Genomic DNA, 23,509 nt, shown 5'->3' with positions numbered 1-23,509 from the left:
TCGTCAAGCCGCTCTACATTTCCGCGGTCAACGGAGCCAGATTGGACTGCACCGTGCGTTACCGCACAGAGCCCCTCCTCATGTCTATTGGACCCCACCTTGAGAGGATTGAGTTCTTCATTCTCCCCAACTGTACTTCTGAGGTCCTCCTTGGTCTGCCTTGGCTCCGGCTTCATTCCCCCACCATTGATTGGACCACCGGGGAGATCAGGAACTGGGACTCTGCCTGCCACAGGAAGTGCCTCTCCCCCCCTCCCAGTCCCGTCAGGCAAGCCTCTGTGCCTCCCCATGGCCCCCGTCCTGGTGTCACACTGCCCCGTGCCAGGCCTCGCCCTCGGCCCTCCCTCCCCATTCCCACTCCTGCTGTACTGCCTGCCGTTGAGGAAACCCTCCATTCTTTCCCGGTGTCCTCATCCCAGGGGAGGCAGTTACCGGACAAAGAGAAGGGGAGACCTAAGGGGGGGGGTACTGTTACGCCTAGCGCTCCGGGTCCCTGCTCCTCCCCGGAGCGCTCACGGCGTCTTTCTCCCTGCAGCGCCCCGGTCAGTCCCGCTGACCGGGAGCGCTGCACTGTCATGGCCATTGGGGATGCGATTCGCACAGCGGGACGCGCCCGCTCGCGAATCGCATCCCAGGTCACTTACCCGTCCCGGTCCCCTGCTGTCATGTGCTGGCGCGCGCGGCTCCGCTCTCTAGGGCGCGCGCGCGCCAGCTCTCTGAGACTTAAAGGGCCAGTGCACCAATGATTGGTGCCTGGCCCAATTAGCTTAATTGGCTTCCACCTGGTCCCTGACTATATCTGACCTCCTCCCATGCACTCCCTTGCCGGATCTTGTTGCCTTGTGCCAGTGAAAGCGTTTAGTGTGTCCAAAGCCTGTGTACCTGAACTTCTGCTACCCATCCTGACTACGAACCTTGCCGCCTGCCCCCGACCTTCTGCTACGTCTGACCTTGCCTCTGCCTAGTCCTTCTGTCCCACGCCTTCTCAGCAGTCAGCGAGGTAGAGCCGTTGCTAGTGGATACGACCTGGTTGCTACTGCCGCAGCAAGACCATCCCGCTTTGCGGCGGGCTCTGGTGAAAACCAGTAGCCTCTTAGAACCGGTCCACTAGCACGGTCCACGCCAATCCCTCGCTGACACAGAGGATCCACTACCTGGAAGCCGAATCGTGACACTCACTTACCAGCTCACTTCTGCAACAGCCTAGGTGGCAAACATTAGGTGTGTGTCACATTGGACAGGGATTGAGTGAAGCCCTAATCTTGCCCACACCCTCTGTCCCTGCCTACTTGTGTACCCGTCCTAAACAACGGGTCCACAACCACGAGGTTGTTCTCTACCTATATACATGCAGGGAGTTGGGGAACAGTTGGAGGCACACAAAACTAACAAAAGTAAATCTAAACAAACACAAAGTCAAGTCAGAGTCAAACTAGCCAAGTTAGCAACAGGAGATTAGCGAGATACCAATTCACAAGAACAGAAGAAAGGTCAAATGCCAAGCTAAGATTAATACACAGAATACAGGGAACAGCAATACTGGTTACTCAAACAAGTTCTTTCACTGGCAACTGCAAACAGAGTGAGCTGAACTTAAGTAGCTATGCCCACAGGTGCAGGCTTAGCATGGTTAGCTGCTCACAGCCCAGATTGGCTAAGGTGTAGCCAAGCAACCAGCCAAGCCAAAGCTCAGGGAAGGTTAACCCTTCAAGTTCTTACAGTACCCCTCTTTTAAGAGGGTCCACTGGACCCTTAACAACCTGAGAGAACATAGGAAAAGGCTTGGATACAGATGGACCATCAATCTCCTCATCTGTATCCTCATCCTCAATGTTACCCCCCCCCCCATTGGTGTCTTCACAATCCTCCTCTTATTCTTCGCTTATCACAAATTCAGATGTTACAATATCAACTGGCTTATTAGCAGCCCCAGATGGCAAATTCTATCAGACCGCGGATACATTAATGCCACCCAGAGGGATGCTGTCAGGCTTAGATGCTTGTAAGGCGAAACATACCTGTGCGCCCAAGTGGCCTCCATGATTATCACTTGGACACGGATGCTTGACACAAGACCTGATGAAGTGTGTGTCCTGTCCACAGTAGACACACAGCCCGTAGAGCTGGAGAAATCTCCTGCATTCCTCTGGGGTGCGGATGGATCCTACCTGAATGGGTTCCTCATCAGACACAGGTTGCTGATGAGAAACAGGAGAAGAGACAATCAGAAAAGGAGAGGTAGGGGAAGAAGAACACTCCCATCTGCGTTCACGCAGACGTATATCCAAGCGCACAGCTAACGTCATAGCTTGGTCAAGGGTTTCAGGAGAGGGGCAAATTACCAGCATGTATTTTAGGATGTCAGATAATCCCAGTCTGAACTGGCAAATCAAAGATGGTTTGTTCCATGTGGAGGCCACACACCACTTTCTAAAGTCTGCACAGTACTCCTCAGTTGGTTTGCGTCCCTGTGTCCATGCGCAGCTGAGATTCAGCATACCCAGCTTGGTCAGTTTCTGCATACAAAAGACCCAATCCCACAAACAATGAATCTACTGAGGACAACTTGGGGGCACCAGGATCAAGGGAATATACCCACTCTTGCAAAAATGGACATTATTATTCCAACTCTTTGGGCCTCAGCTTCAGAAAAGTAGGGTCTTAACTAAAAGTACAGTTAACAGCTCTCACAGAACGTTTTGAACGCTTTCCAGTTTCCAGAAAAAAGATCCGGGAGATTAACCTGAGGTTCCAAAAGAGCTGAAACAGGAACGGAGGACACCAGAGTACGGGCAGACTCCAGCTCTTGGATTCTGGTTAGCAATCCCTAAATTAGCTGCTCCTGGTCTTGCAACCTCTGAGTCAAGATCTGGATTAAATTTGTCTGGGAATGAGATGACCCATGCTGCTGAAGTCTCTAAGCTAAATCCTGGACCAGCTGAATGAGACCCTGCATTTGCTCCACCAGAGCAGACATAGCTTCCATAATGCAGAAACAAGGCAAATACAGGTATTTGGGCCTGTAAAAATGTCATGTTGGGCAGAGATTGAGTGAAGCCCTAATCTTGCCCACACCCTCTGTCCCTGCCTACTTGCGTACCCAACAACCTTTAGGGGTAAGCTCTCAAGGGGCACACCCTGAACTAGAAATCCCCCCCCCTTATTAAAAGTCAAATCTTTATTATAAATCACTTTAAAATGCAATAACTATTGCGTACACTGGATGTCAGTATAAGCTTTATAAATACAGCCTTTGCTCAGTACGTGATATCATAATGTTCAGTGACAATGTCTCTCATTAGGTAATGGTATATCCCCTGGAGACCATTGGTTTATAAAGTGAATAGTGGCTATATAATGGCTGTTGAGTAATGTCTGCTAATTAAAATATACTATATAGCCGCTCTCATCCCGTTTCATCAGCTGCCGCTGACTTTATCAAGGGAGTGAGGCTAGACTCACTAGCCTCACTCCCTTGGTAAAGTCAGCAGCAGCTGGTGAAACATCGGGATGAGAGTGGCTATATAGTGTATTTAATTAGCAGACATTACTCAACTGCCAGTATATACTAATTCACTTTAAAGACCAGTGGTCTTCAGGGGATATACTATTACCTAATGAGAGACATTGGGGCTTCCATATCTTCGCAGTACATTTTTCAGTAAAAATGACACCTTCTCTTTATTCTGTAGGTCCATACAATTAAAATGATACCCTACTTATATAGGTTTGATTTTGTCTTACCTCTTGAAAAAATCATAACTACATGCAGGAAAATTTATACGCTTAAAAAATGTCTGACCCCTATAACTTTTTTATTTTTCTGCACATGGAGATGTATGAGGGCTCATTTTTTGCACCGTGATCTGAAGTTTTTATCAGTACCATTTTTGTTTTGATTGCTTTTCATGGTATAAAAAGTGACCAAAAATACGCTATTTTTTTTTATGTGTATACCATTGACTCTGCGGTTTAATTAATGATATGTTTTTGTAGTTCGAACATTTATGCACGTGGTGATATCACATATGTTTATATTTATTTTTATTTACATCGTTTTTTTTTTTCAATGGGGGGTGTTTCAGACTTTTATTAGGGAAGCGGTTAAATCATATTTATGAACACTTTATTTTCACTTTTATTTTGCAATGTTATAGCCCCCATAGGGGACTATAAAATTGCACACACTGATTTCAAACACTGATCTCTGATCAGTGTTATCGCCGCTCAACTGCTCCTGCCTGGATCTCCGGCACGGAGCAGTCATTCAGCGATCGGACGTGCAGGAGGCAGGTAGGGATCCTCCTTTTGTCTGTACAGCTGATGGGGATGCCGTGGTTTCACCGCGGTGGTCCCGATCAGCCCGACTGAGCTGCTGGACAGGTTTCACTTTCACTTCAGTTGCGGCGATCAACTTTCATTGCCAGTGAAGGATTAATACCAGGCATCACTATGATCATTGATGTCCGGTATAACCCATGGGTCCCCGCCGTTGATGGCTGCTGGGACCGACCCGATATGGCGCGGGAGCCGGCACAGGACGTAAATATACATCCTGCATCGATAAGGGGTTAAAAAGTTATCTCATATACCATTAAAAAGTTACTAAAAAATAAAAAATTCCCATCAAAACAAAAATGTTCCAATAAAAAATACAGATCACTGCACAAAAATAAAAAATAAGCCATCATACGCCTCCATATACAGAAATATAAAAGTGTTATATGGGTCATCATAGATTTAGTAGTAAAATTTAATGATGTTATTACATAGTACAATTGGAACTAAAATAAGCCCTCATATGGGTCTGAATGTGGAAAATCTAAAGCGTTATGACTATTCGAAGGTGAGGAGAAAAAAATTAAAGTATGTGTAAATATTTAGGTGTTCTATGATTATATTTATCTCTTGGTGTTTGGAACCCAAATTAGTAGGTATAATGCACAATAACCTAACTAGCTCTCTAGGGCATCCCCATATGCCTATGCAGAAAATAGCAATAATACAGTAAATATAAACTTTAGAATCAGTTTAGAAAAATGAAACAGGTATAATGAGTCTCAATTGAGCTTGAAAGAGCAAAGGGATCAATTATACTTGCAATATATGTAATAGAAAACCTCTATGTTTCCCACTGATACAATGATATCACATAGAAACATAGAATGTGTCGGCAGATAAGAACCATTTGGTCCATCTAGTCTGCCCAATGATCTGAATACTATGAATAGTCCCTGGCCCTATCTTATATGAAGGATAGCCTTATGCTTATCCCATGCATGTTTAAACTCCTTCACTGTATTTGCAGCTACCTCTTCTGCAGGAAGGCTATTCCATGCATCTACTACTCTCTCAGTAAACTAATACTTCCTGATATTACTGCAGAAACCTTCCCCCTCTAATATAACACTATGTCCTCTTGTGGTCTCCTCTCCTCCTTTACCATGTTGATTCCCTTTATGTATATAAAGTCTCTATCATATCCCCTCTGTTTCTTCTTTCTTCTATACATGTTAAGGTTCTTTAACCTTTCCTGGTAAGTTTTATCCTGCAATCCATGTATTAGTTTAGTATCTTCTTTGAACTCTCTCTAGAGTATCTATATCTGTTACGCCGAGCGCTCCGGGTTCCCGCTCCTCCCCGGAGCGCTCGCTTCACCTCCTCCGCTGCAGCGCCCCGGTCACGTCCTCTGACCCGGGGCGCTGCGATCCTGCTGCTAGCCGGGATGCGATTCGCGATGCGGGTAGCGCCCGCTCGCGATGCGCACCCCGGCTCTCCTACCTGACTCGCTCCCCGTCTGTTCTGTCCTGGCGCGCGCGGCCCCGCTCCCTAGGGCGCGCGCGCGCCGGGTCTCTGCGATTTAAAGGGCCACTGCGCCGCTGATTGGCGCAGTGGTTCCAATTAGAGTTATCACCTGTGCACTCCCTATATTACCTCACTTCCCTTGCACTCCCTTGCCGGATCTTGTTGCCTTAGTGCCAGTGAAAGCGTTCCTTGTGTGTCCCTTGCCAGTGTTTCCAGACCTTCTGCCGTTGCCCCTGACTACGATCCTTGCTGCCTGCCCCGACCTTCTGCTACGTCCGACCTTGCTTCTGCCTACTCCCTTGTACCGCGCCTATCTTCAGCAGCCAGAGAGGTGAGCCGTTGCTAGTGGATACGACCTGGTCACTACCGCCGCAGCAAGACCATCCCGCTTTGCGGCGGGCTCTGGTGAAAACCAGTAGTGGCTTAGAACCGGTCCACTAGCACGGTCCACGCCAATCCCTCTCTGGCACAGAGGGTCCACTACCTGCCAGCCGGCATCGTGACAGTAGATCCGGCCATGGATCCCGCTGAAGTTCCTCTGCCAGTTGTCGCTGACCTCACCACGGTGGTCGCCCAGCAGTCACAACAGATTGCGCAACAAGGCCAACAGCTGTCTCAACTGACCGTTATGCTACAACAGTTGCTACCACAGCTTCAGCAGTCATCTCCTCCGCCAGCTCCTGCACCTCCTCCGCAGCGAGTGGCCGCTCCTGGGATACGCTTATCCTTGCCGGATAAGTTTGATGGGGACTCTAAGTTTTGCCGTGGCTTCCTTTCCCAATGTTCCCTGCATCTGGAGATGATGTCGGACCTGTTTCCCACTGAAAGGTCTAAGGTGGCTTTCGTAGTCAGTCTTCTGTCCGGAAAAGCCCTGTCATGGGCCACACCGCTCTGGGACCGCAATGACCCCGTCACTGCCTCAGTACACTCCTTCTTCTCGGAAATCCGAAGTGTCTTTGAGGAACCTGCCCGAGCCTCTTCTGCTGAGACTGCCCTGTTGAACCTGGTCCAGGGTAATTCTTCCGTTGGCGAGTATGCCGTACAATTCCGTACACTTGCTTCAGAATTGTCCTGGAATAATGAGGCCCTCTGCGCGACCTTCAAAAAAGGCCTATCCAGCAACATTAAAGATGTTCTGGCCGCACGAGAAATTCCTGCTAATCTACATGAACTTATTCACCTAGCCACTCGCATTGACATGCGTTTTTCTGAAAGGCGTCAGGAACTCCGCCAAGATATGGACTCTGTTCGCACGAGGCGATTCGTCTCCTCGGCTCCTCTCTCCTCTGGTCCCCTGCAATCTGTTCCTGTGCCTCCCGCCGTGGAGGCTATGCAGGTCGACCGGTCTCGCCTGACACCTCAAGAGAGGACACGACGCCGTATGGAGAACCTCTGCCTGTACTGTGCTAGTACCGAACACTTCCTGAGGGATTGTCCTATCCGTCCTCCCCGCCTGGAAAGACGTACGCTGACTCCGCACAAAGGTGAGACAGTCCTTGATGTCTACTCTGCTTCTCCACGTCTTACTGTGCCTGTGCGGATGTCTGCTTCTGCCTTCTCCTTCTCTACAGTGGCCTTCTTGGACTCTGGTTCTGCAGGAAATTTTATTTTGGCCTCTCTCGTCAACAGGTTCAACATCCCAGTGACCAGTCTCGCCAGACCCCTCTACATCAATTGTGTAAATAATGAAAGATTGGACTGTACCATACGTTTCCGCACGGAGCCCCTTCTTATGAGCATCGGATCTCATCATGAGAGGATTGAACTTTTGGTCCTCCCCAATTGCACCTCGGAGATTCTCCTTGGACTTCCCTGGCTTCAACTTCATTCCCCAACCCTGGATTGGTCCACTGGGGAGATCAAGAGTTGGGGGTCCTCTTGTTCCAAGAACTGTCTAAAACCGGTTCCCAGTAACCCTTGCCGTAACTCTGTGGTTCCTCCAGTAACCGGTCTCCCCAAGGCCTATATGGACTTCGCGGATGTTTTCTGCAAAAAACAAGCTGAGACTCTACCTCCTCACAGGCCTTATGATTGCCCTATCGACCTCCTCCCGGGTACTACTCCACCCCGGGGCAGAATTTATCCTCTCTCTGCCCCAGAGACTCTTGCCATGTCCGAATACGTCCAGGAGAATCTAAAAAGGGGCTTTATCCGTAAATCCTCCTCTCCTGCCGGAGCCGGATTTTTCTTTGTCTCCAAAAAAGATGGCTCCCTACGTCCTTGCATTGACTACCGCGGTCTTAATAAAATCACGGTTAAGAACCGCTACCCCTTACCCCTCATCTCTGAACTCTTTGATCGCCTCCAAGGTGCCCACATCTTCACTAAATTGGACTTAAGAGGCGCCTATAACCTCATCCGCATCAGAGAGGGGGACGAGTGGAAAACGGCATTTAACACCAGAGATGGACACTTTGAGTATCTGGTCATGCCCTTTGGACTGTGCAATGCCCCTGCCGTCTTCCAAGACTTTGTCAATGAAATTTTTCGTGATCTATTATACTCCTGTGTTGTGGTATATCTGGACGATATCCTAATTTTTTCTGCCAATCTAGAGGAACACCGCCGGCATGTCCGTATGGTTCTTCAGAGACTTCGTGACAACCAACTCTATGCCAAAATTGAGAAATGTCTGTTTGAATGCCAATCTCTTCCGTTTCTAGGATATTTGGTCTCTGGCCAGGGACTACAGATGGATCCAGACAAACTCTCTGCCGTCTTAAATTGGCCACGCCCCTCCGGACTCCGTGCTATCCAACGCTTTTTGGGGTTCGCCAATTATTACAGGCAATTTATTCCACATTTTTCTACCATTGTGGCTCCTATCGTGGCTTTAACCAAGAAAAATGCTGATCCCAAGTCCTGGCCTCCTCAAGCAGAAGACTCCTTTAAACAACTCAAGTCTGCCTTTTCTTCGGCTCCCGTGCTCTCCAGACCTGACCCTTCCAAACCCTTCCTATTGGAGGTTGATGCCTCCTCAGTAGGAGCTGGAGCTGTTCTTCTACAAAAAAATCCTTCCGGGCATGCTGTCACTTGTGGTTTTTTCTCTAGGACCTTCTCTCCAGCGGAGAGGAACTACTCCATCGGGGATCGAGAACTTCTAGCCATTAAATTAGCACTTGAGGAATGGAGGCATCTGCTGGAGGGATCAAGATTTCCTGTTATTATCTACACCGACCACAAGAACCTCTCCTACCTCCAGTCGGCCCAACGGCTGAATCCTCGCCAGGCCCGGTGGTCTCTGTTCTTTGCCCGATTTAATTTTGAGATTCACTTTCGTCCTGCCGATAAGAACATTAGAGCCGATGCTCTCTCTCGTTCCTCGGATGCCTCAGAAGTTGATCTCCCTCCGCAACACATCATTCCACCTGACTGCCTGATCTCCACTTCTCCTGCCTCCATCAGACAGACTCCTCCAGGAAAGACCTTTGTTTCTCCACGCCAACGCCTCGGAATCCTCAAATGGGGTCACTCCTCCCATCTCGCAGGTCATGCGGGCATCAAGAAATCTGTGCAACTCATCTCCCGCTTCTATTGGTGGCCAACTCTGGAGACGGATGTTGGGGACTTTGTGCGAGCCTGCACTATCTGTGCCCGGGATAAGACTCCTCGCCAGAAGCCCGCTGGTTTTCTTCATCCTCTGCCTGTCCCCGAACAGCCTTGGTCTCTGATTGGTATGGATTTTATTACTGATTTACCCCCTTCCCGTGGCAACACCGTTATTTGGGTGGTCGTTGATCGATTCTCCAAAATGGCACATTTCATTCCTCTTCCTGGTCTTCCTTCTGCGCCTCAGTTGGCTAAACAATTTTTTGTACACATTTTTCGTCTTCACGGGTTGCCTACGCAGATTGTCTCGGATAGAGGGGTCCAATTCGTATCTAAATTCTGGAGAGCTCTCTGTAAACAACTCAAGATTAAATTAAATTTTTCCTCTGCATATCATCCCCAGTCCAATGGACAAGTAGAAAGAATTAACCAGATCCTGGGTGATTATTTGCGACATTTTGTTTCCTCCCGCCAGGATGACTGGGCAGATCTCCTTCCATGGGCCGAATTCTCGTATAACTTCAGGGTCTCTGAATCTTCCTCCAAATCCCCATTTTTCGTGGTGTACGGCCGTCACCCTCTTCCCCCCCTCCCTACCCCCTTGCCCTCTGGTCTGCCCGCTGTGGATGAAATTTCTCGTGACCTTTCCATTATATGGAGAGAGACCCAAAATTCTCTCTTACAGGCTTCTTCACGCATGAAGAGGTTCGCGGATAAGAAAAGAAGAGCCCCTTCCGTTTTTTCCCCTGGAGACAAGGTATGGCTCTCCGCTAAATATGTCCGCTTCCGTGTCCCTAGCTACAAGTTGGGACCACGCTATCTTGGTCCTTTCAAAATTCTGTGTCAAATTAATCCTGTCTCTTATAAACTTCTTCTTCCTCCTTCTCTTCGTATCCCTAATGCCTTTCACGTCTCTCTTCTCAAACCACTCATCCTCAACCGTTTTTCTCCCAAATCTGTTCCTCCCACTCCTGTTTCCGGCTCCTCGGACGTCTTCTCGGTCAAGGAGATTTTGGCTGCCAAAAAGGTCAGAGGAAAAAATTTTTTTTTAGTAGACTGGGAGGGTTGTGGTCCTGAAGAGAGATCCTGGGAACCTGAGGACAACATCCTTGACAAGAGTCTGCTCCTCAGGTTCTCAGGCTCCAAGAAGAGGGGGAGACCCAAGGGGGGGGGTACTGTTACGCCGAGCGCTCCGGGTTCCCGCTCCTCCCCGGAGCGCTCGCTTCACCTCCTCCGCTGCAGCGCCCCGGTCACGTCCTCTGACCCGGGGCGCTGCGATCCTGCTGCTAGCCGGGATGCGATTCGCGATGCGGGTAGCGCCCGCTCGCGATGCGCACCCCGGCTCTCCTACCTGACTCGCTCCCCGTCTGTTCTGTCCCGGCGCGCGCGGCCCCGCTCCCTAGGGCGCGCGCGCGCCGGGTCTCTGCGATTTAAAGGGCCACTGCGCCGCTGATTGGCGCAGTGGTTCCAATTAGAGTTATCACCTGTGCACTCCCTATATTACCTCACTTCCCTTGCACTCCCTTGCCGGATCTTGTTGCCTTAGTGCCAGTGAAAGCGTTCCTTGTGTGTCCCTTGCCAGTGTTTCCAGACCTTCTGCCGTTGCCCCTGACTACGATCCTTGCTGCCTGCCCCGACCTTCTGCTACGTCCGACCTTGCTTCTGCCTACTCCCTTGTACCGCGCCTATCTTCAGCAGCCAGAGAGGTGAGCCGTTGCTAGTGGATACGACCTGGTCACTACCGCCGCAGCAAGACCATCCCGCTTTGCGGCGGGCTCTGGTGAAAACCAGTAGTGGCTTAGAACCGGTCCACTAGCACGGTCCACGCCAATCCCTCTCTGGCACAGAGGGTCCACTACCTGCCAGCCGGCATCGTGACAATATCCTTCTGGAGATACGGCCTCCAGTACTGCGCACAATACTCCAAATGAGGTCTCACCAGTGTTCTGTACAGCAGCATGAGCACTTCTCTCTTTCTACTGCTTATACCTCTCCCTATCACACATATGGACAGAATGTCCACTCAATTGTATGGTAAGTGACTCTTTTAATGTTAATGATATATAATCTGTAAAATATTTCTCCATCAGTGTGAATATATATGTGTGTATATAAACAGATTTTGTATGTTTTCTTTTATATTTCGAAGATATTTCTCAATGTGGAAATTTTCATGCTTTTTTATAGTGTGAAGCCCATCTACACAAACTATGAAAAGTAGAGGTTTAACTTAAAGCGCAACTCCAGCAGTGATAGTTACATAATTACATTGTCAGGCTAGGTTTCCCCACAGGTTTTTTTGCTATCGTTTTTTGGAAATCTGCCAATGTAGTTTTTAGGCCAAATTCAGAAGTGGATCCAGCAGGAAGGAGAACTATGAGTCCTTATTTTATATTTCTAATTTTGTATGGCTTTGGCTCAAAGACTGCTGTGGCAGATATCCAAAAAAAGGTAGAAAAAAATGAACTTGTGTGGAAACCTAGTCTTACAAAATTTTTAAGGTAAAAAAAAAAAAAAGACAATAGTCCATCAAGTCCAACCTATAACCTTACTGTATTGATCCAGAGGGAGGCCACAACCCCCCATGAGGCTGATGCCAATTGCCCCATGACAGAGCAAAAATTCCTTCCTGTCTCCAATATTGCATCAGAATAAATCCCTGGATCAACTTTCTATCCACTATCCAGAACATCTAATGTTATTACTCTCTATAAAAACATCCAGGCCCCCCTTGAACTTGTTTATTGGTTCAGACATCACAACATCATGTGGCAAAAAGTTCCATAGTCTCCCTGCTCTTACAGTAAAGAATGTATGTGATGATAGTGAAACCTTCTTTCCCCTAGACATAGAGGATGCCCACTTGTCATGTCACCAACCTTGGTATAAAAAGATCACTAGAAAGATCTCTGTACTGTCCATTCATATATTCGTACAGTGTGATCAGGTCGCCGATATGACATGATTGCTCGGGCGGCAGGATATTTGCAGGACATGATGGCTCGGGCGGCAGTGAGAAAATCCTCACTGGATTTGGTTTTTAAATTTCCCGAGCCCCGAAGAAAAATCTGTAACAAAGCTGTAGCAGGGGGGCCATTGTGCCCCACAAGCACCAGTGTCTGGGTCTGATAGCTATCACTGCAGCTGTATAGTTCCTGCTTTTCTCTCCTCCTCAGTTATCATTTCTAGGCATTTTTTGCTTGTTATGAACTGAAACTGTAATTTGTAAATAGGAAATACAAGTGATAGTCCAGCGAGAGAGTTTGTTAAAAGCCAATCTTTATTTCTTTATTGAAAATACATATTATCAGTGGAAGTAAGTGAAAAATCGAATGGGATTTTTTTTAAATCAGCCATTATGCGTGTATATGAGCAGTAAAAAAAATTCTGGTAATTATGTGTTTTTCATAATTTTTTTTAGCAGTTTTCATGAAAGGATTAATTCTAATTAATAATTTTTCACTTAAAATAACACCAGTGAAGGAGGAGAATAGCTCCCATGATATTCCATACACAGCACACAGAGATCCTACACTCTTTTCTGTAGTACAACCCCGAAGGCAGCAGCAGCATGGAGTACATTATAAAGCATTTCTTAATTGGATAGGGTTAAATCTCACAAGGAGTCACAGGCAGCCTCCAAAGTTATATGCATACATTGTCAAGGGCTCACTACCAGATTGGGTGGTCCTGGCTTGTGGTGTCCGTATGGCCCAAGTATTGTTGCCAGATTAACACACCAGTTGAAATAGCGATGACGTATATGGCTCCACTCTGCATGTTTTAGAAAGGCTCGATTCGCTCTTTCTGGCTTGCACCAGTGGATGGGATACACTTTAGCACAGTTCTGTTACTTGTATAATTCTCAGGTGCTACCTTGGGAGCAGGGCCAGTTTTTGACTAAGTGTATGGTAAAATATTGTACCAACCACACAGCCACATACTCAGAGACCAATAATATCAATGATACCACTATACAAAACTCAAAAAATACCACCTCATTATGACCATTACCATAATAAACCAGTAATACCACCATACTGTTATTGCATAAACACCACTATACATACTGCAGACTTGTGCGTTTACCTCCTCACTATTTCAGTACCCTCACTATCTTTTCCCAACATACACAAAGTTCCTATCTTGCTGCTACTCCCGATACTTTCCCTGTTTCTGCCCCAATATTATGGTAACTACTGTGTACACAATGTCCCCAAATCATGGATGTGTGCACAAGGTGTGCTGGGTGTGTCAGGCCACACTGTGTTTAGCTATAAGCTCATCATTATAATGAGCATATAGCTTAATAAAGTGGCCCTAGACTCACAACTTTGACGGAAAGAGGAGCCCCTGGCTGTTACTAGACTTCTGATGTCTGTCTCTCTTTCTACTCCGTCAAAAAACGATGTTATCATCATACACCTGCATATCGGGGAAGAAATTACCTACATGGAGACCTATGTACTGCGGGGGGGGGGGGGGGACTACCTACAAGGGGGAGAAGCAAAATATATGTTAACCTTTATACTGGGGGGAACTACCTGCAGGGGGGAGAAACTACCTAGATGTTGGCTTACATATTGGTGGGGATAACCTATGGGGGGGAACCTATATGCAAGGAGAAACTACCTATATGGGGGTTTATATACAGGGGGGACTAACTAAGAGGGAGAAACTACCTATATGGGGACCCCAGTGGAAACTATCTACAGTAGGGAGAAACCTATATCGGGACTTATATACTAGGGGAACTACCTTCAAGGGGGAGAAACTACCTATATGGGGGCCTATATACAGGGGGAACTACCAAATAAATGGGGCCCTATATACAGAGGGAACAACCCACATTAGGGCGGATACTACCTATATGTGAGCCTATATATAGGGGAAAACAACCCGACAAAGGGATGGAGAAACTACCTATATGGGGACCTATATATAGAGTGTAACTGCCTACAAAGAGGGGGGCTACCTTTAGGGGGACAAATTTACAGGGTGGAACTAGCTACAGAAGGGAAGTATCTATAGGGGAACCTATATACGGGGGGGGGGGACTAGCTACAGGAGGGAATTACCTATTGGGGGACCTATATACAGGGTGCACACTGCCTATTGGAGGTCCTATATACAGGGGGCAGACTACCAACAGGGGTCGTATATAGAGTGTACTAATTATATACATGGGGGGTCCTACATGCAGGGGGTGTACTACCTACAAAGGGTCCTATATACAAGGGGAAAACAGCCTAAAAGGCGTCCAACATCCAGCGGACAAACTACCTTCAGGGGGTCCTATATACAGGGGGCAAACTACCTAGTACTACCTACCTCTGGCACTGTCAGAAGAGAAGGACTGTATTCTGGGTTTGCCCATATGATGTCTGAAGGGTCAAACGGGCCAAGAGACTCAGGGGCTGCTGCAGTGACCATCCTGAGATGCCTTCTTGGGGGTTCATCAGAGTCACTGGCGGACATAGAGGATGACAAGAGGAAGGTTGGGTCATCATCTCACAAGCGAACTCTATCTGAGGCCAGATATTATTAGGCCTCCTTGGCAAAATACATGCGTTGGGCCATTTTTATTTTATGAAGTGCTTTAACATGTATACATTTTTCCCTTGAGTGACCACAGATGTGAGTGATCACAGGTAGAGGTAACAATATTTTTCTAGAAACTGAAGTAAACTTTGCTCCTGTATGGCTAAATATTTTCGTGCCACAGCATCTCACGTAAGTGAGTCAACCCCTCAAAATTTTTTTTTTCATTTTTAACATTAAAACTGTTATACAGGCTGTGCACTCACTACTTTACATTGTAGCAGAGGGGCATTTCTTCAGTGTTCTCACATAAAAAGATAAAATAAAATATTTACTAAAATGTGAGGGGTGTACTCTATATGATGTATGGAGTTCACAGCACAGTCTACAAAGAAGAAGGGCCAGTGGGGATCTCCAGGTGTGTATGTTGGTTTGATGCTATTAATAATACAGTGAAAATAAACAGAATCAAGTAATTAGAAAAGAACCGAACATAATGAGTCCCAATAGAGCTGGGAAGTGCAAAGCGATCAATTATAATCATATACTGCACCATATAAAACCTCAATGCTCCCATTGTTACTGTCTTAGGACAGAATGTCTCTGCAATTATATGGTAAGTGACTCTTAACATTCATAATCATTCATAATTACATATGTAAAAAGAGATATATGGGCCAACTAACTTATTTTTTCCTATGGGATGTGGGTCAAGTGCACAGTTGTAATTCATATATCCAACCAACTGAAGAAATGTCAATTGACAATAGAAGCCATATCATATAAAATAATTACCTTTAGATTCATCAAATCCTGTCCAGAGGAAAAGTTGCTGAGTTGCCCATAGCAACCAATCAGAGCGCTTCTTTCATTTTTCATTTGCCTATTCAAAAATGAAAGAAGCGATCTGATTGGTTGCTATGGGCAACTCGGCAACTTTTCCTCTGGGCAGGTTTTGATAAATCTCCCACCATGTTTTTTTTGTCATGTTTGCACTTTCGTTTTTTCCTCCTCCCCTTCTAAAAATCATAACGCTTAAAATTTTTCACCTACAGACCCATATGGAGGCTTGTTTTTTGCGCTACACCAATTGCACTTTGTGATCACATCAATCATTTCACCACAAAATCTACAGTGAAACCAGAAAAAAAAATATCTGTGGGGTAAAATTGAAAAAAAAAGCAATTTTGTCACTTTTGGAGGCTTTTGTAAAAATGACACCTTATCTTTATTCTGTAGGTTCCTATAATTAAAATAATACCACACTTATATAGGTTTGAAGTTTTTGCCAGAAAATTAGTATGTTTAAATTTGTCATCTTCTGACCCCTATAACTTTTTTATTTTTCTATATATGGGGATGTGTGCTGGCAAGTTTTTTTGCGCCGTGATCTGTAGTTTTTATCGGTACCAATTTTGTATTGATGGGACTTTTTGATGGCTTTTCATACAATTTTTTTAAGGGTATACAAAGTGACCAAAAATGCGCAATTTGAACTGGGTATTTTTTTATGTATACGCCATTGACCGTGTGGTTTAATTAATGTTATATTTTTATAGTTCTGAATTAACACATTCGGCGATACCACATATGTTTATTTTTATTATGTTTACATTTTTTTATATGGAATTTGGGAAAAGGTGGATGATTTAAAATTTTAATTTGTAATGGGTTGATGGGTGTTTTTTTAAACTTTTATTCAACTTTTTTTTTTTTTACACTGTATTAGTCCCCTTAGGGGACTTTTAGGAGGAATCATTAGATTTCATTCCATAGAACTACATTGATCTGTGTACTCTGCGCTCTATTGATAAAGCCTGGTCTAGCCAGGCTCTATCACTTACAGAGCCACAGCAGCCACAGGAGGAGAGATAAGCCCACTCCCACACGATCGCGCTTTGGGGGGGGCGGAAGGGTTTAATCCACCCCACTTGACCACCGGGGACTGTTTAAAGGTCCCTTTAGACACCACTATCAGCACTGACTGCAGCGATATAAAGGGTTAATCGCCCACTATCGGCTATTAGTGGTGGCCCTCAACTACAGGTATCAGCTGAGGGCTGCCCAGTATGGCGCGGGCTCGAGTCAGGAGCCCGAGCCATACACTGTTAACGACAAAAGGACGGGTATACACTTCCTTGGTTGTAAACAGGTTAAGTTACCTTAAAATAATGTCTAGCTATTGACCTTTGTTGGTTTACAATGGGATATGAACTGTCAATTAAAGTAAGATCAAATATACAAAACTTGTAATAAAATCATACAATCATCACCTTTGATACTGTAACGATTCGGCTGGCTGGAGGTTGATCCTCTGTGCCAGAGAGGGATTGGCGTGGACCGTGTCGGTGGACCGGTTCTAAGTTGCTACTGGTATTCACCAGAGCCCGCCGCAAAGCGGGATGGTCTTGCAGCGGCGGTAGCAACCAGGTGGTATCCACCGGCAACGGCTCAACCTCTCTGACTGCTGAGATAAGCGCGGTACAAGGGAGTAGACAAGAGCAAGGTCGGACATAGCAGAAGGTCAGGGCAGGCAGCAAGGTTCGTAGGCAGGGGCAACGGCAGGAGGTCTGGAACACAGGCTAGGAACACACAAGGAAATGCTTTCACTGGCACAATGGCAACAAGATCCGGCAAGGGAGTGCAGGGGAAGTGAGGTATAAGTAGGGAAGTGCACAGGTGAAGGTACTGATTAAAACCTCATGCGCCAATCAGTGGCGCACCAGCCCTTTAAATCGCAAAGACCCGGCGCGCGCGCGCCCTAAGGAGCGGGGCCGCGCGCGCCGGGACAGCACAGACGGGGAACGGGTCTGGTTAGCGAGTCGGGATGCGCATCGCGAGCGGGCGTGTCCCGCATCGCAAATCGCATCCCGGCTGGAAACATTATCGCAGCGCACCCGGTCGGCAGGTCTGACCGGGGCGCTGCGAATAGGAGAACGCTGTGAGCGCTCCGGGGAGGAGCGGGGACCCGGAGCGCTCAGCGTAACAGATACTCCACATAGAATGTTAATAAAAAATTTTATGAAATTATAATAAATAATAATAATGATAATATATGTGCGTTTGTTTGTAAAACAGTAACAATTACCTCAAATAATAATTAGATTTCTATTTGATTTCTCAATCAATTCACCAATTGAAACAAAAAACAGATGTTAAAAACAAAACAGAACTCCAAAATTGATTTGCAAAAGCTGATGACGCTTTCACCTCTGCTGACTCTCCCAGTGTTACACAATTGTTCCTAATCCATATATGCTCTCACCTTGAATTATGTCTTTGCTGGGAGCAGTTGTGTCACGAGATGTATGACATTAAACACCCAGTTTTTAGTTTAGTATTTAGATTTAGGTTTCACAAGTGTACTTTGCCATATAGGCTATATGAAAACTTGCAAAACATTTACAAAATAACAAGTAAAAATAATAAAAAAATTATATTAATAAATAAAAACATTAAAAGGTGAAAAATGTCAATGCAAGTCAATGGAGTATTGGCTTCCTCGAGGACAACTGGTGATCAGACAGCTAGACATATTTAAAAGCAGCCATTGACAACTTCAGAAATAAGTAGAGACAGTTCTGTGTATATTTGTGTTTCACTTACTTAAAGGGGTACTCTAGGGGTTAAACAAAATATTTTCAAATAAACTGGTGTCAGAAAGTCATATACCGTATATACTCGAGTATAAGCCGACCCGAAAATAAGCCGAGGCCCCTAATTTCACCCCAAAAACCCAGGAAAAGTTGTTGACTCGACTATAAGCCTAGGGTGGGAAATACATCATCCCCCCCATGTCATCATCCCCCCTGTCATCATCCAGACCCCGTCATCATCCCCCCCTGTCATCATCCAGACCCCCGTCATTAACACCCCCATCATCATCACCGCCTGTCAATCCCTTCTCAGTGGTCTTCAACCTGCGGACCTCCAGATGTTGCAAAGCTACAACTCCCAGCATGCGCGGACAGCCGTGGGCATGCTGGGAGTTGTAGTTTTGCAACATCTGGAGGTCCGCAGGTTGAAGACCACTGAAAAGGGATTGACAGGTGGACAGGCCGGGACCATCCCCTCACAGCTAAAGCCAAAAACGTTTTTTTTGTTCACTCGAGTATAAGCCGAGGGGGGCGTTTTCAGCACGAAAAATCGTGCTGAAAAACTAGGCTTATACTCGAGTATATACGGTAGATCTGTAAATTACTTCTATATAAAAATCTTAACCCATAACAACCAATCAGATTACTTCTTTTGTTTTGTCAGAGGCCTTTTTAAAAATAAAAGAAGCAAAGCGGCACACAGAGGTAATAGATACAAATTACACTATATTATAACTTAGCGTCATGGACTCAAAGGCTGAAGAAGAAAAAATCCTGGAAGACCTCTTCAAGTTCTTGATTTCATATTTCTAGGTAGCTTAAGGTGTATATGCGTTTGTCTGTGTGTGCATATTTTTTAAAATACTTTCCAAATACTGACCATGATAGGTAGTGGCGTAACTTGAAGTTTCTATTTTCTTGATGCAGGATCTGTAAGAGGTCCCCTCTACTTTCATGTATTGTTTATAGTAAAGCTGTGGCAGAGGGGCAAAGTGGCCCTCTCAAGTACCAGGGCCTAGGTGTGAATGCTACTATGGCATCCCCTATGGTAACTGCTTTTTTGCAGTATCTGACAGCTATCTATACGTAGAAACCTGAACAGTAACCAAAATCAATCTTCCGAACAGATGCCACTTCTCAGCCAATAAGACCTCAGGGTTCTCACATGTTCAAACTTAACAAGTCAGATAAACATCATCATTGATAGAGAGAAATACAACATTGCACTCACCTAATTGTCTTCTTATGTTCATAATGTTTATTGAAACTTCATGTGCAATACAGCAACAAACTCGGCTGGAACACCTGAAGGGATAGTGCAAGTGCAGGAGTGTGACAAAGGTGACAGTCCGTTTCACGTAAATATGACGCTTCTCCCATGCCTCTATCCTCATCTCATTTTACTTATTTGGCAGTAATTGATGTGGGTGCTATTGCAAGTTATACATTTTTTCATAACTTGCCATAGTACCCACAATTTCATGACACAATATTTGACTAACCTTCATAAAATTGCTGAGATGAAATAAAAATTGAGGTACACATTAAAGAGTACCTGTCTTCAAATCATATTTTCTAAACTAACTCAGATTATGTTCTCTAACTACTCCTAACACCTCTCCTGCCCTTAAAAAATGTTCTGAGCTTTAAAAAGCTGTGTATCATACATTTTCCCTTGCTCACATTGTGTGAGCTCCTGGCAGGAGAAAGTGGGCATTCCCCAGCAGGCGCGACGTCACTGAAGCCTGCGAGAGCTGTGCCTCACCATGCCCCACATGCACTTCCTGAGTTTAGTCTCCTACCAGACCGGGAGGAGACCAAACTAACTGTTTGACTGAGGGAACAGAACAGAGCCACCTTGTGGCCTATCTTTCAAATACATTGAAAACATGTAATATTTTAACAACAAGTAAATAGCAAAATGTCTTATAATTACATAAGGAATAATATATGAAACATTTTTATTTGGTGACAGGTACTCTTTAACATCAATGGAGTGTAGTGGCCTGGCTATACTCTGCTTTCTCTTCTAATCAAATCTCTTGATTTATTATGTCAACCACCAGAAACCATTGTTGCACTTCATCCATTCCCATGAGAAGCATGAAGGAAAATGAAACAATGACATATTTCATCATAAAGGGAATCTCTGATGATCCTCAGCTCCAGGCTCCTATATTTGTTCTGGTTTTACTTATTTATCTCATTGTCCTTGTTGGGAATATGAGTCTTCTTCTCCTGGTCTGCCTGGACTCTCATCTTCATGCTCCCATGTATTTCTTCCTTGCTAATTTGTCTATAGTGGACCTGTCATCTTCCACTGCCACCCTACATAAGACCCTTCTAATGTTCATCACAGGAGATAAGAAAGTGCCTTATGTGGCCTGTATGGTACAGTCACACTTGTTTGGCTCCTTATTAGCACATGGAATTTTCATTTTGACGGCCATGAGCTATGATCGGTATGTAGCTATTTGTAGGCCTTTGAACTATACCATTATTATGAACTTTAAGATATGTCTTCTGTTGGCCGCATTTTGTTGGACATTTGGTTTTATACAATACACATCCTTTATCTGGCTTGTAGCTAAGATCTCTTGTTTCTCCACCAATGTTATTGACCACTTCTGCTGTGACCTTGTCCCCTTAATGCAAATAGCCTGCAGTGACATCACGACACTGAAAGCATTTTCGAATTTCCAAGGGCCATTTCTCTATATTGTTATTCCATTTCTTCTCATTTTAACATCTTATATCTTTATAATTCGATCCATAATGAAGATCCGTTCCAGTATTGGTAGAAGAAAAGCCTTCTACACGTGTTCCTCTCACCTCACAGTCATCGTGTTGCTTTACACAACATTGATCTTTCAATATCTTATGCCGGGTAATATCATAGGCCACAAAAAATTGTTTTCTTTGTTGAACATGGCAATTATCCCAATGCTCAACCCATTTATATATAGCCTTAAGAATAGAGATGTCAAAGCAGCTTTCAGTAGGAGGATTCAAAAGTGTAAAGCAAATACATTCTGTTGTATAATGGAGGGCAGTGTCATCGAAAGAAAATAATCTAAGGGTCTGTTCACATCATGATTTACCTCTCCGTTGTACAGAAATGGAGAGGAATGGGCTCAATAGAGTTTGGATGACCTGGACCTAGTCAGCCAGGGACTACGTTTTGGGTCATTTTCTGAGCATATACGAGTTTTACATTGGACCTAAAAGTGTTCGCTTTCGGGTCCGAGTCTAAACGTATGTATAAGGGGTCGTTCACCTAGAAGGATCCTCAGCGTATTTTACGGTGCAGATCTGCCGACAATGGAACCTACGGTGTTGCCTCCATCAGTGCCTGCTCATAGCGGCAATCCGCTACTAAGAGCAGACGGGCCTGTAGGGTCCATCGTCGGTGGATCCACAACACCTAAAATATGCTACTGATCCGTCCATATGAACAAGCCCTAAGTTTGTCTTTTCAACCTCAAATATAATCATTTCATCCATTTTTTTTTTTTTTTGCCTTCTAAGGGCCACAACTCTTTTATTAGTTGATTGATGGAGCCATATGAAAGCTTGTCTTTTTTATTTTTTTGCATTTTGTAACAGCATTTTCTTTATTTTACTACAATATGAATTGTGGAAAAAAATATTTAAAAAAAAATGCAATTCTGCAACTTTTTGAGAGGGTTTAATTTTTATGCCATTCACTGTGTAAAACTGATATGATTTGTTTATCCGTCAGGTCAGTACAATTACAGCAATATCCAATTTATATTGTTGTTCTTATGTTTTACTTTTTTTTAAAATAAAATATTTTATTAGAAAGATTGCAAGAACATAAGACAGTAAATTGCGCATGAATTACATTGACAATACATTTTCAGAAAAGATATAAAAGGCACAAATATGATAAAGATGTAAGGGTCAATGCAATCCAACTTTTTTCTACTCCTCAGGAAACAATTGGCCTAAGAACCTGGGCTGAACAACATAGTAACAAATCATTACAACACTGAAGCACAACACCTTGAAAATTAGAATAATAGATGTAATATAAGTGTTAAAGGGGTATTCTGGCCAAATACATCTTATCCCCTATCCTTTGGATAGGGGATAAGATATCTGGTTTCCAAGACTGGAGACACAGCCCCGTATAGAATGCGGGTGCTGCACAGAGATCGCCGGGGTCCCAGCAATATTACTATAATATGTATTTGGCCAGAATACTCTTTTAATAAATGCCTTATTTGTTTTTCACCCTTTTATCTAGAGGAGTAATTATATTGATCTAAAATTGCCCCATGGCTTTCATTTATGGGGTCAAATAGGGATGTAACACAAATTCCTTTTAAAGTCTTGAATTTGGTATAATTTTTACTGTACAATATTGACCGTGCAGGATCAATAACATTATATTCTATGAGCTTGAACAATTACGCATGCAATGATACCAAAGATATAAAATAATTCAGAGTTAACTTTTTTTTATGGAAAAAGGCGAGTGATTTGAATTTTCATTAGAAAAGCAAAGTCATATAAAAAAAAAAATATATATATATATATATATATATATATATATATATATCACTCTATTTTAACCTATCTAGGACCTATTACAGGTAATCATTAGATTGCCTACATAGATCAATGCAATGAATATGCATTGCATTGATATATTACATCAGCATTTTGCACTCTGCTATAGGCACACTCTATCAGTAGATCTGTCATGGCAGGCACTAAAGCTAAGGCGTCGCGGGGATCGATCGGGCCACTGAACCCCAATGAAACATGACAAAAGTGTTAAAATGATGCAATCACTATTGCCAAAAGAATCATCTCTGATGTTGGCCATTATTATCAGCAACAATCAGCTGCAGAAAACAGCCGGCACAAGCATAGTATAGAGCAAGCTCAGCTTCTGAGCCTGCTCCATACTCATCCAATGCCCAGCTGCCACGCATTTTTTTTCTGACAATATACATTATATTAGCTTTACTTTATTTTAGCTTTACAGA

General features: G+C 44.6%; 1 protein-coding gene across 1 annotated transcript; it reads left to right on the top strand.

Annotated features, from left to right (window-relative positions):
* Positions 1-20,594: 20,594 nt before the first annotated feature.
* Positions 20,595-21,563, top strand: LOC130291975 (olfactory receptor 5B12-like). Its single transcript, XM_056541408.1, has one exon. It carries the CDS (start codon positions 20,595-20,597, stop codon positions 21,561-21,563), a length of 969 nt encoding a protein of 322 aa, XP_056397383.1.
* The last annotated feature ends 1,946 nt before the right edge of the window (positions 21,564-23,509 follow it).

This window comes from Hyla sarda, chromosome 9 (genome assembly GCF_029499605.1).
Source record: "Hyla sarda isolate aHylSar1 chromosome 9, aHylSar1.hap1, whole genome shotgun sequence".
NCBI lineage: Eukaryota > Metazoa > Chordata > Amphibia > Anura > Hylidae > Hyla > Hyla sarda.
The sequence above is the reverse complement of the archived record's forward strand: the minus strand, read 5'-3'. Positions and strand labels throughout refer to the sequence as shown.

Bases quoted from the DNA above. Each gene is read 5' to 3' on its own strand.
- LOC130291975 (XM_056541408.1), top strand. From the start codon at position 20,595: ATGAAGGAAAATGAAACAATGACATATTTCATCATAAAGGGAATCTCT.